Here is a 22,292-nt window from a genome sequence, read left to right on the forward strand (position 1 = left end):
AACCTCTGATCATCAAGTGTAAACAGACAGGCGGTCCGTTTACATCTGACTGCCCATAAAAAAGAGCAGGCTGTGTCCACTCTGCATAAGTGGAGTGAACACAGGCAAGCCATCGGCCTGCTCAGCGCGGATCCCCGGACCCTGGCGGAGTCCGCTCCATGTGGAAAGAGCCTTATGCTGTGTACACACGAGCAGAATTTCTGACAGAAAAAAGTCAGACGGGAGCTTTTCATTGTATATTCCGATCGTGTGTATGCCTCATCGGACTCTTTACATCGAAATTTCTGACGAACGTAGAAAGAGAACATGTTCTAAATTTTTCAGACTGAACCAATTCCTATCGGGAAAACCACTCGTCTCTATGCTGTTCTGACGTACCAAAAACAACGCATGCTCTGAAGCAAGTATGAGACAGAAGCTATTGGCTACTGGCTATTGAACTTCCTTTTTCTAGTCCCATCTCATGTGTTGTACGTCACCGCGTTCTTGACGGTCGGACTTCGGTGTGGCCACGTGTATGCAAGACAGCCTGAGCAGAATTCCATCAGAGAAACCTTCAGGGTTTATTCTGACGGAAAAACTGCTCGTGTGTACAGGGCATAAGTCTTCTCTCCTCTGGACAGCAATATTGTGACTTTGCAGCAAGACCTACTATAAAGTGAGAAACTGCAGCAAGAGGACAATCTGTGTCAAACATTCTTAAGCAAAGCCAAGTGCTGCTTAGATGCCAGAATTTTACATGAGTGTGCTATGTCTGAGTCGGCATTTCAGTCCAAGAAGTCGATCAGTAGATGTCAACTTATGAGCTTACGGGGGCCTCAAATGCACCCCCTGACATCAGCAAAGGGCTGCACATAATGTTCAGTAAATGTAATTCTTGAGAGGACAGTCAGAGCCTGCAGAACTAATAGTGGAAATGATGCTCAGAGAGTGTGGACCAGATACATATTAGGCTGGGGATATGCTGCAGAAAACATGAAACTGGGAACATGTTACATGAGGATAGTAGAGATCAATTCTATTACCCTAATCAATCCGAGGGCCAAACGTAATAAAAAAATAAATAAAATGTTACACAGTACTTACCTACTCTATGCGTTGGTTTTGCACAGAGCAGCCCAGATCCTCCTGTTCTTGGGTCTCCCGCCAGTGTCCCTGGCTCCTCCCCCCTGCTAGGTGCCCCCATACCAAGCTGTTTACTATGGGGGCACTCGTGCGTGCGTGCTCCCGAGCCCCATTCTGGATGTCCATTGACACACAGAGCACAGCTTGGCCCGTCCCCCGCTCCCTTTTACTGGCTGTGATTGAAAGCTGCAGGAGCCTATGTCTATGAGCCAATGAGGAGAGAGCGAGAGAGAGAGCCGAAAGAGAGCTCTCGTGCACACTGCTGGATTGAGATCAGGCTCAGGTAAGTATAAAGAGGGGGTGAGGGGAGAGCAGACCACAGTAGTGAATGTAGTAAGCTTAAAGCGGTTGTAAACTGCTGCAATTTTTTTCTATTTTATTTTATTTATTTTTTATTTCTCACCTGCAAGGCAAAGGCATAATGTACTAGTAGGTATTGCACATACTAGCACATTATGTGAGACTTACCTCAAAACTAAGCTAGTATGCAGGCACTTGCAGTCTTCCTTTTCGGGTCCACATCATCCAGCCTTCTGATTGGCCACACCGCAATGATGTCACATGCGTGCGGGACTCATGGACCACGGCACAGAGCTCTGACTGGCTATGCCGTCTCTTCAGAGAGGGTGCGTCAGTAGTCGCCAGCTGCATGCAGGGTGAATCTCTTCTAAACCGTGCAGATTTATGAGATATTAATTTTAGCTACAGGTAAGCCTTTTTATAGGTTTACCTGTAGTTACAAATGCAAAAAAGGCTTTACTTCCACTTTCTGTTACAATTCCTATTCCATTCTCTCTGTGTGTTATTCTAGTTCCCTTCCTAACCAGATCTGGGTTATAGAGGGAGAACACACCGTGGAGAAGTAGTAGGGTATGTTCTGCTTCAAAATGATGCCTATAGCTATTAACTTTTTGATCTTTACTCTATTTATTCCTCCAAAGGCCGTAAGAGGATCACAAAGTGAAATGATGACTAATATGTATGGAGACCTCTCCAACATTAATTCTTTATCTGTTTTTCCACAATACCCTTACAGGACCATTACATCTATAGTGTGGAGGTGTTAATGGAGATGTAGCCGCTGTTCCTTTGCACTGAGAATTCTTAACAATCCTGCTTGTTGGAGACCTTGATGGCTGTGAGGGCTGAGGGTATTGTTAGTTATCAAGTGCTTGTGGCAGTCCGGTTTCACTTCGAGAACGAGGTCAAGAAAGTTTTGTTTAAAGTCAGCACAGGAAAACTTTCTCAGAGCAGCTCTGGCAGGGAAGCAGGAAACATTTGCTTCCTCTTCAGGGTGATCATCTGAGGAGACCTTTCTGGTGTTATCGTCACAGCGCAGTGGGGTGAACACACAGGTCACTCGGGACATCAACGCAGCAAGACAGAATTTATTTCTGGATGCCTGGGAAGACTTGCAACTTTATTTAAACCTCAACAAATCCATACAGGAGTTTCGGAAGAGACTTTCTTCCACGGAAAGCTTCCTTTCTCCAGTACTTAGAATAATTTGAAAGGAAATAGATTCCATGGAAACAAGTGGTGGGGCGGGGGTGGTGCTTGCGTGTCCACTCTTCCAGTTAAATAGGTTGCATAACTTTGTAAAACCATAATATACATACTATTGCATGCAAACCACTCATTTGCTACCATTGATGTGTTCACGATGTCTGCAAAATCTACAGAGAAATGGCATTTTTGCACACCTGTCCGAAGCCTGCCAATTCAAACTAAGCATAAGATGGGAAAAAAGTACATTTGGCGACCATGCACACCATAATATGGATTTCAGTCCAGGTAACAGTAAGCAGATGTTACCTACAGGGACCCTGCACATCATAACATGGCTTTCAATCCTACTGACTATAAGTGGAGATTACCTACAGAGACCATGCACATCATAACATGGCTTTCAGTCCTAGTGACAATAAGTAGAGGTTACCTACCAGGACCATGCACACCATAGCATGGCTTTCAGTCCTGTTGAAAATAAGCAGATGTTACCTACCAGGACCATTCACACCATAACATGGCTTTAAGTCCTGGTGACAATAAGCAAAGGTTACCTACCGGGACCATGCACACCATAACATGGCTTTCAATCCTGGTGGCTAAAATCAGAGATTACCTACAGAGACCATGCACACCATAACATGGCTTTCAGTCCTGGTGACAATAAGCAGAGGTTACCTACCAGGACCATACACACCATAACATGGCTTTCAGTCCTAGTGACAAAAAGTAGAGGTTACCTACCTGGACCATGCACACCATAGCATGGCTTTCAGTCCTGCTGACAATAAGCAGAGGTTACCTACCAGGACCATACACACCGTAACATGGCTTTCAGTCCTAGTGACAAAAAGTAGAGGTTACCTACCAGGACCATGCACACCATAGCATGGCTTTCAGTCCTGGTGACAATGGTCATGAGGAGAAATAGGGTGAAGCTCATCAATGAGCTCACATAGAAATAAAAATTCAACAAAGGTTCTAACCACTCGTCACGCTAAAAAAAAAGTTTTGGCTTTGATATACTTTAGACTTCTCTTATGGGAAGAGATGTATACCTGTTATGTAACTCTAATTTTTGTTTATCTTGTGCACCTGGCTAAATCACTTGCTCACTTTTAATAATTTCAGTCCCTATTATTTTAAAGACCCTGAACTTCAATTTGTATCCAAAATGCCGGTCATGGGTTCTGAGGTTCTGACCACCACTCTCTGTAGTCAGTGTCATAGTGTAGCTGTTAGTATTCTCTGACCTTCAACTAGGCTTTGTTATTGCACAGGATTTATATAGCACCAACAGTTTGCACAGTGCTTTACAATATCAAGGAGGACAGTACAATTATAATCTAGTTTAATACAGAAGGAATAGGAGGGTCCTACTCCTGGAATTTACAATCTAAAGGGTCTTGTCCTGTAATGTCATCTAAGTGTCTTTCGCATGTGGGTGGGTACAGCGTGGTGCGGTGGCAGAAAAACATTCAGGGTCCTAGTGCAGAGAAACAGAATTATATTTTAACTGAAGTCTGGCAATACAGAACAGGCCCAGTGGGAAGGCAACCCTATCTGGGAGCACTCACAGCATGAAACCGCAATTTGTCAGCAGAAGTAGGCTTCAGGTGAGCCATCAGTGTCTGTCTCAAGCGGTGGAATGCGACCTGGCCGGTCCATACCTCATTGAGGAGGCTTCCAGATAGGATGGCTTGTCCCTACACTTTCCCTACTCCTCTGGAACCTCTCTTACACTAAGCAGTTTCCCTGCCAGATGGGTAACCTGCCCCTACTCTAGCCACACGGGAAATGTGGGCCAAGCCAAGGTCTTAGATAGACTGGACCTGGCCCAAAATAGCCGCCAGAGTGACATGGGGTGCCAGCATCCAATCAGATCGCTGCCCTTGTGTCTTAGGAATCCATAGAGGAACAAAGTTCCTCTTGACTTCCTCTCCCTCTTCAATGTCGTTGCGGTTGAGCGCCACCATCAGTGGAGAAAGCAGACTACACCTGCCTACACGCAGAAAGCCCGCACAGATCAGTATCTACTTTTTGACTCTCAACTCCCACTGGGAGTTTTTATAACTCTACATTTGGCTGGGATCAAAAAAAGTCTAAAGACAAAGAACAGACATTGGGCTTTCATTAAAACTAAAAGTGCCTATAATTCCTGGATGTTCCCAACACCCATTTGAACTTTGGAAGCCAGTTGGAGGAGCAGTGAATTGTTACAGGACAAGTCCAATTGAATGTGATAAACTACTACTAGTACCCTAGTTCTAAGGAAAGTTGCTCACCCCAGGTTCTTGTAATACGAGGTTGCACACATACTCAGACACTTTCTGAATCTTGATAACATTATGTAACCCTCAGATCCAGGGTTCGAGTAGATTTTGAGCAACTTTGTATTTTTTTCTGGATTGTATTAGCAGCTCATCAACTGACTTCCTTTAAAAGGAACCTGTTATGATGGAAGGTGGAACGAATGCACACTAGAAAATGCAAAATACTGAAGTGGTAGCTACGGCACTCTCCTACTATTAGTTGCACACGTATGACATATGGAAACCAATATTGAAGATAAATAAGTGACTAAATAGTTTTCTAAAGTGTGAGTGCCACCCAAAATGCTAAATTATTGCTTTAGAGATTGCATGTGAAATAATCAGCATAAAAAATACAATAATAAAAATATAAAAATATATACTCGCTAAAAAATTACAATATTAGAAAAATCATATATGCATTCTGAAATCCACACCTTAGTGCTATAGAAAGTGCTGTGTGCTTATTTAGTGCAAAAACGTGCTAATAAAGTTTCTATATGATCCCTAACGCATTAAAATCCATTAAAGGACCATTCAAGGGTGTGAAATCGCAAGAACAAAAACCATAAAAAACACAAACAACACACAAAAAAAGTCCAATAAAAAAATCCAAAAAAAGTCCCAAAAGGAAAAAATGACATCAGAAGATTCCTCAATAATCTAATCAAAGTGACATTGTGCTCAGTGTTTAGTGTATCCTGAATTGCAACCGGTGCGTTTTCCGTGCATAGGACAAACTTCCGCACTCACCAGCTCCCCTGCCCCTGCAGGGGTTAAATATCCACACAGCGACACAGGGGCTCACACTGTGGAGTCGATTTAACCCCTGCAGGGGCAGGGGAGCTGGTGAGTGCCGAAGTTTGTCCTATGCACGGAAAACCCACCGGTTGCAATTCAGGATACACTGAGCACAATGTCACTTTGATTGGATTATTGAGGAATCTTCTGATGTCATTTTTTCCTTTTGGGACTTTTTTGGGATTTTTTATTGGACTTTTTTTGTGTTTTTTGTGTTTTTTATGGTTTTTGTTCTTGCCATTTCACACCCTTGGATGGTCCTTTAATGGAATTTAATGCACTAGGATCATATAGAAACTTTATTAGCACGTTTTTGCACTAAATAAGCACACAGCACTTTCTATAGCACTAAGGTGTGGATTTCAGAATGCATATATGATTTTTCTAATATTGCAATTTTTTAGCGAGTATATATATTTTTATATTTTTATTATTGTATTTTTTATGCTGATTATTTCACATGCAATCTGTAAAGCAATAATTTAGCATTTTGGGTGGCACTCACACTTTAGAAAACTACTTAGTCACTTATTTATCTTCAATATTGGTTTCCATATGTCATACGTGTGCAACTAATAGTAGGAGAGCGCCGTAGCTACCACTTCAGTATTTTGCATTTTCCTCCAACCTGTCAGGCTGGTTATATCTGGTAGTGGCTGCCTCCTTTTTTCCATATTTTTATACATTTTCTATTTATTTCTTTATATATATATATATAGGTTCTGTCGGTTCATTTAAACTCTCAGTAGTATTTCCTGTCCCCATAGTGCACCTTACCCCCCCCCCCTTTTTTTTTTTTTTTTTTTTTATGCACACTAGAACCCAGCCATTATATAGAGAGGTAAAGATACCTTAATTGTGTTATATTCGACTTTAATTATTATCATGAATTTAAATGAATATGAATTTATTAATGGCCATCATCAGCACCTTTTAGCGCAAGAAAAGCTCAAGAAACAAAATCCCTTTAAATTCGATGTCTGTGTGCAGACGGGTTCGTTGCGCTTCTGTTGTGTTAAAAAGCCTGCTTGCTGCATTTTTGGTCTGTTAAAAAAAACACAACTCCCTGTTGAAATGCATTGAAAATGCAGTAAGAATGCATCAATAACGCACCCGTGTTATGTTTTCGATATGGTTTTTGAGTCACATGACCTATGGAAAGCACGCTATAACCACGGTAAAATTGCATTTGTTTTCGGCACCTTTTTTTTTTTTTTTTTCTATTGCCAAAATGCTGAAAACATCATTAATATGTTTCGGCTGCCGAAATATTGGTGCATCTCTAGATACTATCTTTAGTTTAGATACTTCGTTGCTTGAATTTAGAAAAAAATAATTTAATGGTGAAGTAATGATTACAAATCTGCATTGATTTTAGTCTTTTATATCTGCCATCCGAGTTCAGCTTTTAATTATGGAGAAGCAAGCAAAGGCTGTAATTGGCATTATTTGTACTTTTCTATATTTAAACCCTGTCTTGAATAGTCTCATTTTGTGTTATTGTGTGAGCTCTTCCAGATCCTGTGAAATGTGTAATAGGAGAGAGATTTATGTGCAGCGTTGTGTACTAATGTATGATTCATCTTTCTGCACTGTACATCTCTCGCTTCTTTCCCGGGAACGCGAAATGTCTCTTCGGGGTGTTCTGTTACAATATATTCATTGCTACCTTTATTATATTGTTTAGGAGCTTTACCTGTAATCGGAGTTCTGTGTTTTCTTGGAAATCAAATGCGTTGCTTTCCATGCTTTTATCAAGCTCTACCTGTTCAGGCAAAACCCGCTCTTCGTTATTTCACAATCATTTTTCTTTATGCTCTTTTCTGTACATCTAACCTGAGAATGGGTTTATCCAAAGAGGTATCACTGCTCCCTTTAAAGCTGACCTGCAGGCAAACAGATAATCACTCGGATGAAATACATACTGTATATGGCAGCTGTTATACCTGCCAAAGGGTTTGTATTGTACACTGATCAACCATAGTATTATGATCACCAATCATAACCCATAGAGACATGAACTTCACTAGACCTCTGAAGGTATGCTGTGGTATCTTGGCACCAAGCCGTCGGGACCACATCCTTTTAGACCCCTTTCACGCTGGGGTCGCCTGAGCGTTATTGCTGTTTAAAGAGGAAGTAAAGCCAAAGCAAAAAAATAAATAAATAAAAATAGACCCTGCAAGGCAAAGGCATTATGAGCTAGTATGCATAGCATACTAGCTCATTATGAATAACTTACCTGAGATGGAAGCCCCGAAGTGACCCTTGTTGTCCTCCGACGCCGCCATTTATCCCGGAGTGGCTTCCGGGTATCGCGGCTCTGGCATTGTGACTGGCTGGAGCCGTGATCACGTCACTCCCGCGCATGAGCATGATCGCCGTTCGCAGCGGCATGCTCAGTGCGCCTGCGCACCGTTGTCTACGGCGCATGTGCCTGTCTTTTGCAAATATCTCCTAAACTGTGTAGGTTTAGGAGATATTTCTTGCACCTACAGGTAAGCCTTAATCTAGGCTTACCTGTAGGTAAAAGTGGTCTGCAAGGGTTTACAACCACTTTAAGCAATGCGTTTTGGCCGCTAGCTGGGCGCTTTTAACCCCTGCTAGTGGCCGAAGGGGGGGTTAAAAGTGCCCATGCATTGCTGCATCCGAATCGCTTGACAGGCGTTTTGGAAGTGCCGGCCATTCATTTCAATGGACAAGGCGGTTTGGGAGTTCTGTATACAGTGCAAAGATGCTGTTTGCAGGACTTTTCATAACGTCCCGCAAGAGCACTGCCCCAGTGTGAAAAGTCACACTAAAATTAATGGGAGGTGGTTTTCAGGCACTTTACAGGCAATATTTCTAGTGCTAAAATGCCTGAAAACGGCCTCGTGTGAAAGTGGTCTTAAAGTGTTGTTAAAGCAGTTCTTCAACCTAAAGGGGAAGTTCCGCTAATCTGATCCCTCCCCCCCCCTCCGGTGCCACAATCGGCACCTTTAAGGGGGGGGGGGGTGCAGTTACCTGGATAATCCAGGTATCTGAACCCACTTCCGGGCAGACCGCCGCAGTCCCCCGCAGACGTCAACCACCCCCCCCCCCCCCCCCGTTGTGTTCTGGGAAACACACAGTTCCCAGGACACAGCGGGGGATCTGAAGAGTCGCGCATGCGCAGTAGGGAACCGGGCAGTGAAGCCGTCATGCTTCACTCCCCGATTCCCTGACAGAGGATGGCGGCGGTGGCAGCAGCGAGACGAGCGATCGCTCGTCATCTGCCGCCGACATCGCTGGACCCTGGGACAGGTCAGTGTGATTTTATTAAAAGTCAGCAGCTGCAATATTAGTAGCTGCTGGCTTTTAATTTTTTTTTTTTTAGGTGCAGAACCACTTTAAACTTGCAACAGTAAAATCAGATTTTTATATGAAGTAAAGTATGCTTGTTATACTCACTGTATACATACAGTGAGTATAACGCATACCTCTGTTTCAGCAGCACTGTGATGTGATCACTGATTACTCCGTTCTCGGTCTTCTCAGAGCTGAGACCAGTGGCTGTCAGTAGCCACCCTCTGCATTGCCCTCCTGAACTCACTGAAGTCCCGGGCTGGAGAAGGGCCGGGTGCAGCTAGCTGTGGATCTCAGCCGAGCACTGAGAGCTGGAGCCAGGTGTCAATCGGGCAGCTGGGTGGATCCCGACAATATGGTTAGAATCCTTCCAGAGCCTGATGCTGCACTCATGTCAGCTGACAGATGGCTGATTCTGGGTCACTGGAGAATACAAGCAAGTGCACTCCTGTGACCCACAAGAAAACTATGGCCAAAAAAGCTTTGGCCATACATCTTTTAAGAATCAATATACTGTATACATGCATGCTATGTATACTCTCACTATAGGCAAAACTGGCAGGATAGTCCTATGTGAGTTCACGTTCCTGTTTGTCAGGGGCAGGTCTTGTGTGTGACTGCCTGGCGCCTCTGGCTGCACCCATTTGATTCCCGGTGACTTTTGTGTGTTTATTAATTGGGCTGACTACGTCTTCCTTCCTCTGTTAGATAAAAGGAAGCCCACTTTGCACGAGGGGGATGATGTGCTTTTTCCTAGGCTTTCAATCTGCTCTGTGTCAGAAGCCAGATTGAGTCATTTGTACCTTGTACAGCAAATGGCAATGCAAAAGGTAATGAGCTGTTAAACTAAACAGCCATTTTTAGTTTTTAAAAGTAAAGCCAGCTATTACTTTTGTTAGCTCTGTTGCCCTCCTCTGTATACCTCTGTAGTCCGGGCTCTGCCTATTTTTCTGCACCATGTCCTTTGTGTTATCTTAAAATTAACCCAGTAACTTCAAGTGTTTACACATCGCAGGGTGAGCAAAGGTACTGCTGGGAGGTAGGAGCAGGGTGAGCGGAGCTACTGCAGGGAGGTAGGAGCAGGGTGAGCGGAGCTACTGCAGGGAGGTAGGAGCAGGGTGAGCGGAGCTACTGCAGGGAGGTAGGAGCAGGGGGAGCGGAGCTACTGCAGGGAGGTAGGAGCAGGGTGAGCGGAGCTACTGCAGGGAGGTAGGAGCAGGGTGAGCGGAGCTACTGCAGGGAGGTAGGAGCAGGGTGAGCGGAGCTACTGCAGGGGGGTAGGAGCAGGGTGAGCGGAGCTACTGCAGGGAGGTAGGAGCAGGGTGAGCGGAGCTACTGCAGGGAGGTAGGAGCAGGGTGAGCGGAGCTACTGCCAGGACAGAAAAGCAGAAGGAGCTAAGACTCCTCTGGGAGGGGGGAGGAGAAGCAAGTTGGGCTGTGCTGCTGGGTCATTTTTGGGAGGGAATAGCTAGGTAAGCTGAGCTACTGAGAAAGCAGCCAGTTGATTGCTTCTGTTGTGATCCTTGAGGATGAATTGCTCCAGAGAGCCTGCAGCTAGAGAGTTGAATGAGGGCTTGTTTTAACGCTTACTTCACTTTTTCTTTTTAGGAAGAAGCCATTAAAGGGCACCTACTGAATGGGTTGGTGGTAGGAGCAGGGCTAAGTTCTCAAATCAGAGTAGTCAACCACACTTTAAAACAAAATTTTAACTTTTTTGTCTCTCATTTTGGTCTGATCTATATAGGTGTATATAAAATGCACTTTGTATCTTTCAAAAAGTGTTTCCTGGTGCTAAACCTTTCATCCGATTTCTAAATTGCTGTATTTGCAAATTTTAACCACTTCAGCCCCGGGAGAATTTAGCCCCTTCCTGACCAAGCCCTTTTTTGTGATACGGCACTGCAGCGCTTTAACTGATAATTGCGCGGTCGAGCTTTCTTTTGGTGGTATTTGATCACCTCTGTGGTTTTAATTGTTTGCGTTACAAACAAAAAAAGAGCGACAATTTTGGAGAAAAAAAAAAAGCAATTTTTGCTATAATAAATATCCCAAAAATATATATAAAAAAACGAATTTCTTCCTCAGTTTAGGCTAATATGTATTCTTCTACATATTTTTGGTAAAACATTTTTATACATTTTTGGTAATTTTTTTTGTTTATTAGTAATGGTGGTGATCTGCGATTTTTATTGTGACTGTGACATTGCGGCGGACAGATCACACTTTTGGCAATATTTTGGGACCATTGGCATTTATACAGCGATTAGTGCTATAAAAATGCACTGATTACCATGCAAATGTCACTGGCAGGGAAGGGGTTAAACACTAGGCTGCACTCAAGGGGTTAAGTGTGTTCCCTCAGTGTGTTCTAACTGTAGGGGGATGGGCTCACTAGAACACGACAGAGATCGCTGCTCCCGATCACCGGGAGCAGTAGATCCCTGTCATGTTGCTAGGCAGAACAGGGTAATGCCTTGTTTACAAAATGATCTCCCCATTCTGTCTCTCCGTTTCATGATCGTGGGCCACCGGGGGACATTGCTTTTGCAGGACCTGTAGGCACGCCCGCTAGCCGCTGATGGCGGAGTGACACACGGGAAAGTGGTTTTGCGCACCCGTGCCACTTTGCCAACGTATATCGGCGTGGGGTGGTCAGCAAGTTATTAAAGGCCAGTATAAAGGAATAGTAGTGGTTAAAAAAAGCACACGTGGGTTTAACTATTCTTTTTTTGTTTTGTACAATTCTCCTTTAGGGGGCATTGCGGGGGGGGGGGGGGGGGGTGTCCTATGCCTACATTCTTTTGCTAGCAGCTGCCCCTCATTCCCATCTCAAAACTTTGGGAGAGTAATAGTCTTGGTAAGACACTATCTTCAATAAGTAAGTCTCTTTAACCTTCCGTTCATGTTGGCCTCTGCAAACTATTGTCGCAATGGTGGGAGGAAGTCCCAGAGTTAGATTCCGAAGACTGGGAGGATGTTTGGGACTACTCTATGCAAAGCTTGGTATCAGCCAGAGGCAGATTAATCCAATTTAAGATTCTCCATAGAGTATATCCCACACCTCAATGATTACAGAAGATTTATCCCTCACACTCCTCACAATGTTGGCGCTGTACAGCTGACCCAGCCACTTTCCTGCATGTGTTTTGGGAATGTCCAGGCATAAAATTATTTTGGACAGCGGTTTCTCGATGTATTTGCACTGTCACCACAATTGCAATACCTCTATCAATTGATGTTTGCATTTTAGTTCACCTACTAGCTACCTCTAGATCTATGAGGCCTCTTATTGTTATACGCACGTAAGACTATACTCCTTAAAGCGGAGGTCCACCCTAAAGTGGACCTTCCGCTCATTGGAATCCTCCCCCCTTCCGGCGCCACAATTGGCACCTTTCAGGGGGGAGGGGGGTGCAGGTACCTGTACAGTACAGGTATCTGCACCCACTTCCGGCGTAGATTCTGCAGAAGGTACGCCCCTTTCCGCAGAATCTACGCCCCTTTCCGAAGGTCCCCCGCTGCCTGCTGGGAAACACACGGATCCCAGAGACAGCGGGGACCATCCTTATTGCGCAGCGCGACTCGCGCATGCGCAGTAGGGAACCCGGAAATGAAGCCGAAAGGCTCCACTTCCTGATTCCCATACCCAAGATGGCTGCGGCAGCAGCACCCGAGAGACGATCGAGAGATCGGCTTCGGGTGCCGACATCGCGGGTGCGCTGGGCGGGTAAGTGTCATTATTTTAAAAGTCAGCAGCTGCAGTAGTTGTAGCTGCTGGTTTAAAAAAAAAAAACGGCGGACTCCCGCTTTAAATGGAAATCTACCCGGCCCCCCCACCTTAGATTATTGGAAGAATATAGTCAATAAAGTGGTCCCATTGTATAAATTTACAAATGAATCTAGGGGATGTCCAAAAAAATTCTCCAAAGTATGGGATATTTGGACCAAGTCCGGAGATGCTGTCAGTTCCTCTGCAAACCCTTCATAGGATACTCTGTTTTGCTTCTGTTTACTGCTTAGATGTGGATCTGTATACAGAGAATATACCACCCGACCCTTTTACTTTGCACACCCCAGATACCTCGCTTCCAATTCCCTAAGCCTTGGTTACCACCTTGCCTTTTGTTGTTTTTCTTTTATTGTGTTTGTTTTAACCTAAGCCTGGGTATGCCCAATAGGCTTTGTTTTGTATTCCAATTTATATTCTTATAATAAAAAGAATAAAAAAAAAAAAAAAAAAAAATTGTGGGAAGGTATGCAATGGCATGGTATATCACGGGGAAGGATGTTTATGTGTGGTGGGGGCTGGCTTTAAAGAGTCTCTGTTACTTTGCCCATAAAGAACTTTGTGTTGCCTTCCTTTATTTAAATACATTTTCATATAATGTACAGCCAGTTTAGGTAGAAGTTCTGAATCCTACCATAAATGTCAGCCCATGCAACTTAGTTGTTAAGGTGCCACATCAACAAATGAAATTGAATACGAAAATCTAAATGATGGATGGGATTTTTAAGGCACCACAAAAAAATTGTAACCTAAAACACATCAATTTTATTGTACAAAGCTTAAAAAAGAAACCAAAGGTTCCATTACATCAGACACATAAAATAGAGTATGACATGATTATCCCTGGTATTAGGAACTTCACTGTGTGGCCATACTTGCAGCCAAACAGCCTTTGCATAAAAAAAGTCCCACACACAACCAGATCCCATGTGCCGTTCTTCCTATTCGTTCCTACGTCTGGGTCCATACTCATAGCAGCCCTCCCTATTCAGAGGAATTGGGCTCAAGCTACAGAAATGAATGAAGAGAGCAGAAGGAAAGCCCAGTAGGAACTGCCTTGTGCCAGGACTATTTTTGCAAAGGCACTTTGGCATAGGGCAAGGGACACACACAAAAGATCTTTGGGGCTGACGGCAAGCGAAGTTATCTTTTGTTATGCTTTTGTTTTATGTACTATTTTTGTACTCTGGTCATCGTATAGTTTTTTTTCGTAGAAAGCATTTCATCAACTCCCTGAAGAAGACCAAAAAAGTTGAAACGCGTCAGCGCAGCAATCATGGATTGGGGACTTTGTGGGTCCCCTCTAGTGGATTGATTATTTTGTTTATAATCATGTGATACTCTATTTTTTTGTGTGTTTTGATATAATGGAACCTTTGGTTTCTTTTTTAATTTTTGTACGATAAAATTTATGTATTTTACTTTGTGGAAAGCAGAACTTCCAGGAGAAAGACACAAATAAAATTTACATTTTGCAATATAGAGATTTTTTTGTGGGTGTTTTGTAATTCAAAACCAAAAAAGATATGTGCATCCTGTTACATAAAACAGATTTTTGCATAACCTGTAAAATATGATATATAAATGGTGGTACTTCCTCACTGAGCTAAGACTGATACTAATCTTCCTCATCCGTTCTTTGACAGGCATTCTGATAAGCTCTGTATTTGTAGAAGTTTCTACCGTAAACCATCATTTCTCAAGCAGTGCTGCGTGAACCCCAAGGGTTACTTCTGCCTAGTAAACTTTGAGATGCCATAAAAGTTTAAGGAAGTGATACATTTACATATACCGCAGATCTGAATATTTTACTTAAAAGATAACGTCACCTGCCATCAGCCCCTAAAATCTTTGCTGTGTGTCCCTTGACCTATGCCAAAGAGCCTTTGCAAAACTGGTCTTGGCAGCCAGCAGCTCTACTCCATTTATTATGCTTACTCCATTCATTCCTGTAGCTTGAGCCCAATTCTTTCTGTATAGGTGGACTTGCTATGAGTACGAATCCAGACATAGGAATGAATAGGAGGAGCAGCACCTGGGATCTGGTGGTGGGTGGGACTGTGTGTAAAGACTGTTTGGCTGCAAGTATGGCTGCACAGTGAAGATCCTAGTACCAGGGATGAAAGTGTTTATATATATATATATATATATATATATATATATATATATATATATATATATATATATATATATATATATATATATATATATATAATCTATATGTACAGTGCCTTAAAGTATCCATACCCCTTGAGATTTTCCGCATTTTGTCATGTTACAACCAAAAACGCAAATTGGGATTTTATGTGATAGACCAACGCCGTGGCACATAATTGTGAAGTGGAAGGGAATTCATAAATGGTTTTCAATTTTTTTTTTTTTTTTTTACAAATAAATATTTGAAAAGTGTGGCGTGAATTTGTATTCAGCCCCCTTTACTCTGATAACCTTAACTAAAATCTGGTGGAACCAATTGCCTTCAGAAGTCACCTAATTGGTAAATGAAGTCCACCTGTGTGTGATTTTTATCTCAGTATAAATGCAGATGTTCTGTGAAGTCCTCAGAGGTTTTTTAGAGAACAAACAGCATCACAAAGGCCAAGAAACACACCAGACAGGTCAGGGATAAAGTTGTGGAGAAGTTTAAAGCAGGGTTAGGTTATAAAATAAAATCCTAAGCTTTGAACATCTCACGGAGCTCTGTTCGAACCATCATCCAAAAATGGAAAGAATATGGCATATCTGCAAACCTACCAAGACATGGCTGTCCACCTAAACTGACAGGCCAGGCAAGGAGAGTGTTAATCAGAGAAGCAGCCAAGAGGTCCATGGGAACTCTGGAGGAGCTGCAGAGATCCACAACTCAGGTGGGAGAGTCTGTCCACAGGACAACCATTAGCCGTGCTCTCCACAAATCTGGCCTTTATGGAATAGTGGCAAGAAGAAAGACATTGTTGAAAGAAAGCCATAAGAAGTCCTGTTTGCAGTTTGAGAAGCCATGTGGGGGACACAGCAAACATGTGGAAGAAGGTGCTCTGGTCAGATAAAACCAAAATTTAACTTTTCGGCATAAAACCAAACCGCTATGTGTGGCAGAAAACTGACACTGCACTTCACCCTGAACACATCATCCCCACCTTGAAACATGGTGGTGGCAGCATCATGTTGTGGGGATGCTCTTCTTCAGCAGGGACAGGGAAGCTGGTCAAGGTTGATGGGAAGATGGATGGAGCCAAATACAGGGCAATCTTAAAAGAAAACCTGTTGGAGTCTGCAAAAGACTTGAGACTGGGGCGGAGGTTCACCCTCCAGCAGGACAATGACCCTGGACATACCTAAAAAGACTTGCAGCTGTAATTGCAGCGAAAGGTGTTTTTTTTTTTTTTTTTTTACAAAGTATTGACTTTTATCATTTTCCTTCAACTTTACAATTACGTGCCACTTTGTGTTGGTCTATCACATAAAATCCCAATAAAATACATTTTTGTTTTTCCTTGCAACACAAGTGGGGTCAATACTTTTTCAAGGCACTGTAGGTGACATCCATTGATTGGTGTTGAGGAAAGCCGATCTCCGGGTCTCATTTAGCTTTAATTGGTTTGTTTGAAACAAGCTGGTCCAAACCAACTATTTACAATACCAATGTAATCAATAACAGTTGCGGTGGCTGGGAGCGCTGTATAAACTGTATGTAGTCTGCTGTACTCTGTATGTAGCTGAATGTGTTCTGGCAGCAAGACGAGAACTTCTTGTCCCACTGCTGGAACAAAATGGTATGGCTGAGTTCTGTACTCTATGAATGAATAGAAAACTTTCTCTGATTGGCTGAGGCAGAGAAGCAGACAGATGATGTCACAATCTCCTACATGGACTAAATATCCAATGATACCTTGCTACCTGCAAGCAGTGACTTCTGTACGGCCTCCGCTTCTAGTAACTCCTCCCCATAGCACCTCTGTAGTTCTGAAGGCAGGCTCTATGAAATGTATGGCACAGCAGTGCCTACTCACAGGGCATAGTGACCGTCTCACAGATATCAAGCAAGTAAATGTGTAAGGATCTTCACAAAGTAAGTTTACAAACTTCAAGGCTGTTCAGAGTAAAAGAAGTAGGCTAGAAATGGATTACAATGTGGAAACGAATATATGATTTTACATTTTGACCAGAGATATTTAAACTCCTCACTGTGATGAGTGGTCTCACAGTAAAGAGGCTTACGAGGGCGTGAGCCAAGCTCTTGACTAAGAAATATATATATATATATATATATATATATATATATATATATATATATATATATATATAATATATATTTTTTTTAGCATACCAGTATTCCTTAATTTATGGTTGAATAAGAAAACAAACCTGGTATGGTGCAGTACGAATGCCGACAACCCCACTGGATCATCTCCCTGCCAACAAGAGAGGCTGAACCACCTACAGTGTTTGGGGAGATACTAGAGCCTGCTGGGTGCTTATACTGCAAAATTTAGATGTGGAAAAGGGTGGAGCTTTTAAGTATTTTTTTTTTTTTGGGAGGGGGTGGGGGGGTGCATGCAGAGGTCAGAGCTGAAGAGGGATGAAAATGAGACTTACATGGGGGATGCAGAGGTAAGAAGCTGTGGAAGAAGGCTGAACTCTGTGTGTGTAGTGCACCTTTGAACTCTGTATGTAGTGCATCTATGAGCTCTACATGCAGCGCGTTTCCTGAACTTTGCATTCTGTATGTAGCGCACCCCTGAACACTGAACTCTGTAGCGCACCCCTTAACTCTGCACTGTGTATGTAGTGCACTCCCCAACACTATACTCTATAACTGGTATTTATTGCCCCTTTAAGACCCTCCCGCTCTTAGGGAAACTGAACATACCCACTATTTAATGCATTTTGAAGGGTGTGTGTGTGTGTGTGGGGGGGGGGGGGGGCGGGGGGGGGGTTGGGTTAGTTGTGGTTGCATTCCTGCACCTATCTGAAAAAAAAAAGCCCTGCCTGAATGCAATTCTTTGACATGCCATTGGCTGTTGAGATTGCTTTCCCCACATTCAACATATTCTTGTTATAGAGCAAGTTCACCTTTCCAGGAAAAAAATAAAAGCCGAACTTACACCCCACATCCTCCTCCCCACTCACCCTGCTGTACTAGCCTACATGGGTGATGGGCTGTCTGTGCTCACACAGCCGATGTAGCAGTCCGGATATTTGAAATCCCTGCTCTTCTCCCCCTTGTTTCTGTAGGGCTTCTGGGATTGGGGGGGTCGGAAAGGATGTAGGGAGGCTGTTCACCTTTTCATTTGTTCTGAAAAGGCAAACAAACCCTTTATGAATTGTCCAGTAATCCATAGGGATTTTGTTGGTTCTAATACCTTGCAGTTAATACCTGATATTCATGACTTCATGGATAAGCTCCATTGCAGTCCAATGAAAGTGCTTTTACTGGTGATCGAGGTAGTGGCAGTTGTCAGTCCTTATCCATGAAGTCAAGGAAAATCAGGCCACAGGGGTAGATTTACTAAAACTGGAGAGTGCAAAATCTGGTGCAGCTGTGCATGGTAACAATCAGCTTCAGCTTGTTCAATTAAAGGATAACTTCACTTTTTGGAAAACAACAATAAATGCACATGCCATGCATGTCTTTAGCTTGCCAATGCATCCCGTACGGGTAAGCAGACACAATCTGACAGGAAGCATGAATGAATTTCTCCGGCGTTCCACAGTGCCCCACAGAGCCATGGCAGTTCATTGAAAACTATAAGCCAACAGCCGCAAAGGCTGCCGGACCTTGTAGTTTTCCATGCACATAGTCCTGTCAATGAGCGATGCGGCTGGGCAGGCAAAGTCCCACTCGCCACATTTTTTTTTTTTTTTAAACTGCGACAGCTAGCGGGGCTTTCGGGGAGTGGCAAGAACCTCGCTGGAGCAGGGGAGTTGCGGGGTCCTCTCCATTCCATGTTACATGCTGAATATGTGTGTAACATGTGACATGTTATTAAAGGTGAACTTATCCTTTAAGCTTTGACCAAAAAACTGGAAGCTGATTACTTTCTATGCAGAGCTGCAAAATATGTTGCCTTCTCCAGTTTTAGTAAATCGGCCCCACAGTGACAAGGTAACTTATATGAAAGAGTGAAGCGGAATACATTTTGCTGGCTTTCACAAGTTCTAAAAGCCAGCTTGCAGTGCCTACTCTTTTAGGAGTTTTTAAAAGGAATACGGGTTTAGAAATGAAATGTTAACAATAAACCATTATTAAGTGTCAGTGCGCACTGACTGCATTCTGGTTGTTGTCAGTGGACCTGTGCCAGGAGCTTATTGTATGCAGTCATAGACTGGCAGCTGTGTTCCCCATCCCTGACTGTTCAAACACCATGTGCTTCCATTTGAGGAAAGCCATAGATGTCAGCTTGACACATTGTGTCCTGGAAAGCTTTGTCTGCTTTTGAAATGTACCATTAATGCTGTTGAATAAGCGTAATCCCATGTAATCATCGATGTAACAGTTCTGTTCTTGACGGCGTTTTGAAAAGGCATATAGTTCTAGGTGAGGATGTAATAGGAAAACCTGACTCCTCCATGATTTTAAGCAGCCTTTTTGTTATAATTCCCTGAAGTGCAGAAGAGAATGGACAGCTGTGCTAATCAATATGTATTATTCATATCCATTTAATCCCATCAATTTTGATAGATACTGGAGAGATAAGGGAGTCTTATGGTGACAGCATACAGTTTCATTTTATAACATCAACATTTTACAACAGTATTTTAATAGCGGTACAAACAATATTTATTTATGACAGTCCAATATAACCTTACCTGAAAAATCCCCTTTCATGTCATGAATTCTGTCTGTCTGCTGGCCGTCTCTTTCCACAGCTTTCTGGATTACCTGCATGCTTTGCAGCTTCTCAATTTCTAAGGACTACCTATCCCATGGTACCCCTCCTGTACTGCCCCACCTCCTGAAACTCCTCCTATCAATACCTCTGTAGTTTAGAAGGTAGGCTCTGTGAAAGGTGTGACACAGCAGTGCCTACCCACAAGGCCTAGTGACTACGGGTCACAGCATTCAGGGAAGTAAATGTATGGGGATCTTCACAAAGTAAATTTTAAAGATCATTCAGAATAGTAAGTGCTGGAAACAACTCCAATACAATGAGACAATATAGTGACTTTAAATTTTGACCATAGGTATGCTTTAAATGACCCCATATTTATTTTAGAAACTTTGTTGGCAAAGCACTCTTGCGTTCCCAGAATCACAATCTATCTTTGTATTGGCCTCTGTAGTTCCATGGAGAGAAGAATTTAAACCGGGAAATTTAGAGACAACACTGTAAACCAATCGGGTTACATTACTCAGTACATAACAATCTGGCTGAACGAAGGGGATAGCACAAGGCTGACCTCATCCGTGTTTGACTGCTCATTTACTGTCCAGTAACAGGCTGGTCCTTGACCAAGCTGTAAACGGTTGAGAAAAAAGGCAAATCAGAAACTGACTATGCTGTCTAACAGGGTTGTCTGCTTTAAAAAATATATATAATTTGGGCAGTGAAACACTGATTGCCAAACCAGGTGGAGGTTCTGAATGAATTAGATGATCGCGATAGTGTGGTACCTTTCTACTGCCCAATGGGGTTTCAGTGGAGTCCCTGGAAGAATCAACTTGTATGGAGAGAGAGGATGAGAGCACCAAGCCAAAGGGATTGATCCAGATACAATTTTTTGTTTATCTCAATAAAAGTACTGTTATGAATTGGGAGCCAACACGCTTCAGGGGTCGTACACAAATCACAATTAATCAGGGCTTGGATTTATTGTGTAAGGGCAATCTGGTTAATTGATCTGCCCTCCTGCTCTCCCAGGATAGATCTGACAACGGCTAGGAAAAACAGCTGCTTCACAATGACGGTTGTCTCATATCTGAACAATTTCCCAAGACAAGCGGCAGCAAAGAGGAATGCAAAGGCTGACTTTTCTCCCCTCCTTCTGTATTCCTCTTGCTGCTGCTTGTCTTGGGAAAGTGCTCAGGGCCAAGACAAGCCAACCTTATGAAGCAGCCATCTCTTTCCTAGCTGTTGTCAGGTCAGCCAAAGCAGACGGGGGTTATTCGTGCAAGTTAGACCTCATAGCTAGAGTTAAGAAGCAGCTTGCAACATGGGAAAAGGTACTATATGTACCATATGAGACAAACCAGTAAAAAAAAAACCCAAAAAACTGATAGATTTTTCTTTAAACCTGTAGATAAAAAAAATGTATATGACAGCAAAAGTAGAGTCTGACAATTACCCTATTAGGACTCCATGCCATAGATACTGGAAAATTGCAACTTTTCACTATACAAATGAAGTTCAGAACAACCTTTCCTCCATCTGTATAGAAACATACACCTTGGTGTCTACTTCAGTGGTTAAGATAGGAAGGAACCCTAGAGAAAAATAGCAGTCTGCCGGAGCATGTAATAATCTGTTGGAGACTCGGGTGCTTATGTATTGTCACGGCAGCCTCCAGAGATATACAAAGCCAGTGGGTGCTTTTGCCTACTGAAGTCCTCTTATAAATACAATTTCAGATATGAATTGACTGATGCTTTTATGTGGTTGGATATATTTTAAGTTGAAGACCCTTAGGCCAACAGAAATGTGACCAAAGCATGCTTGGCTCAGTTGTTGATGCCAATGTTCTGATGGGGTTGGACATAGGTGAGCTCCTCATTATCAGTAGTTCGCTGAATTTGGTTACAGATTCATTTATGATGAATATACATTAATAGATCAGCATTATGAGTGTTTTTGCCATTTTACTCGTATATATGTATTTTGTTAGAATCCAGTTCATTTTATGTTTCCTTTTTTCCTATATGCAGTTAAAGCGGAGGACACCGGAGGAGATCCCGAATTTAAAAGAACTTGTCCAGGAGAGGTATTCTACCTTGCAGAGCAAGAACACCGACGACGAACTGAGGCAGAGTGATAAATTTGTTCAGTTCAAAGAGCAGCTGAAAGATCTGAGGAAGCAAAGTAAGGAACCCTCAATTTTGTCACTTTTTTTTTTTTTTGCCTGTTCTTGAGGCACCCTTTGGAATCCTCCATTTATTTGGGTTTCCTGGGTCTTTCTACCTATGAGTCAGGGTCATTATTTTGGGACTCTCCAGCTGTTGCAAAATTCTAAGAATTAGCAACTAATGAATATGTCATACTAGTACATTGTCTGTGAAGCTTCATGGTTGTCTACATTTTGTAGCCAACAGCCAGTAGAATCAGAATCGGGAATATGTGCACCTTTGTGATGGCAATTAACAGCGATTGGCTTTTCAGAGGCCAAACCTTTTAGTTCAAAATGGTACTGACAAGAAGCTGAGCAAGTTCACAAAATAAAATCCTGAAGCTACAGCAGTTACAACAGGGCGTGTGAAATTCCGTTGTATTGGGGGGAGA

The 22,292-nt window shown here is 42.8% G+C and overlaps 1 protein-coding gene across 1 annotated transcript in view; it reads left to right on the plus strand.

The window, feature by feature from the left end:
• The window catches only part of NSMCE2 (NSE2 SUMO ligase component of SMC5/6 complex), a 379,808-nt gene that overhangs the window by 156,798 nt on the left and 200,718 nt on the right, over nt 1-22,292 (plus strand). The window contains exon 4 of the mRNA XM_077493326.1: nt 21,722-21,875. Coding sequence (XP_077349452.1) covers nt 21,722-21,875 — 154 coding nt within the window. The remainder of the gene's footprint in view (nt 1-21,721; nt 21,876-22,292) is intronic.

This window comes from Lithobates pipiens, unplaced genomic scaffold (assembly GCF_037356315.1).
Source record: "Lithobates pipiens isolate NorthernLeopardFrog02 unplaced genomic scaffold, aLitPip1_a1.2 Scaffold_19, whole genome shotgun sequence".
In the NCBI taxonomy this organism is placed as follows: Eukaryota; Metazoa; Chordata; class Amphibia; order Anura; family Ranidae; genus Lithobates; species Lithobates pipiens.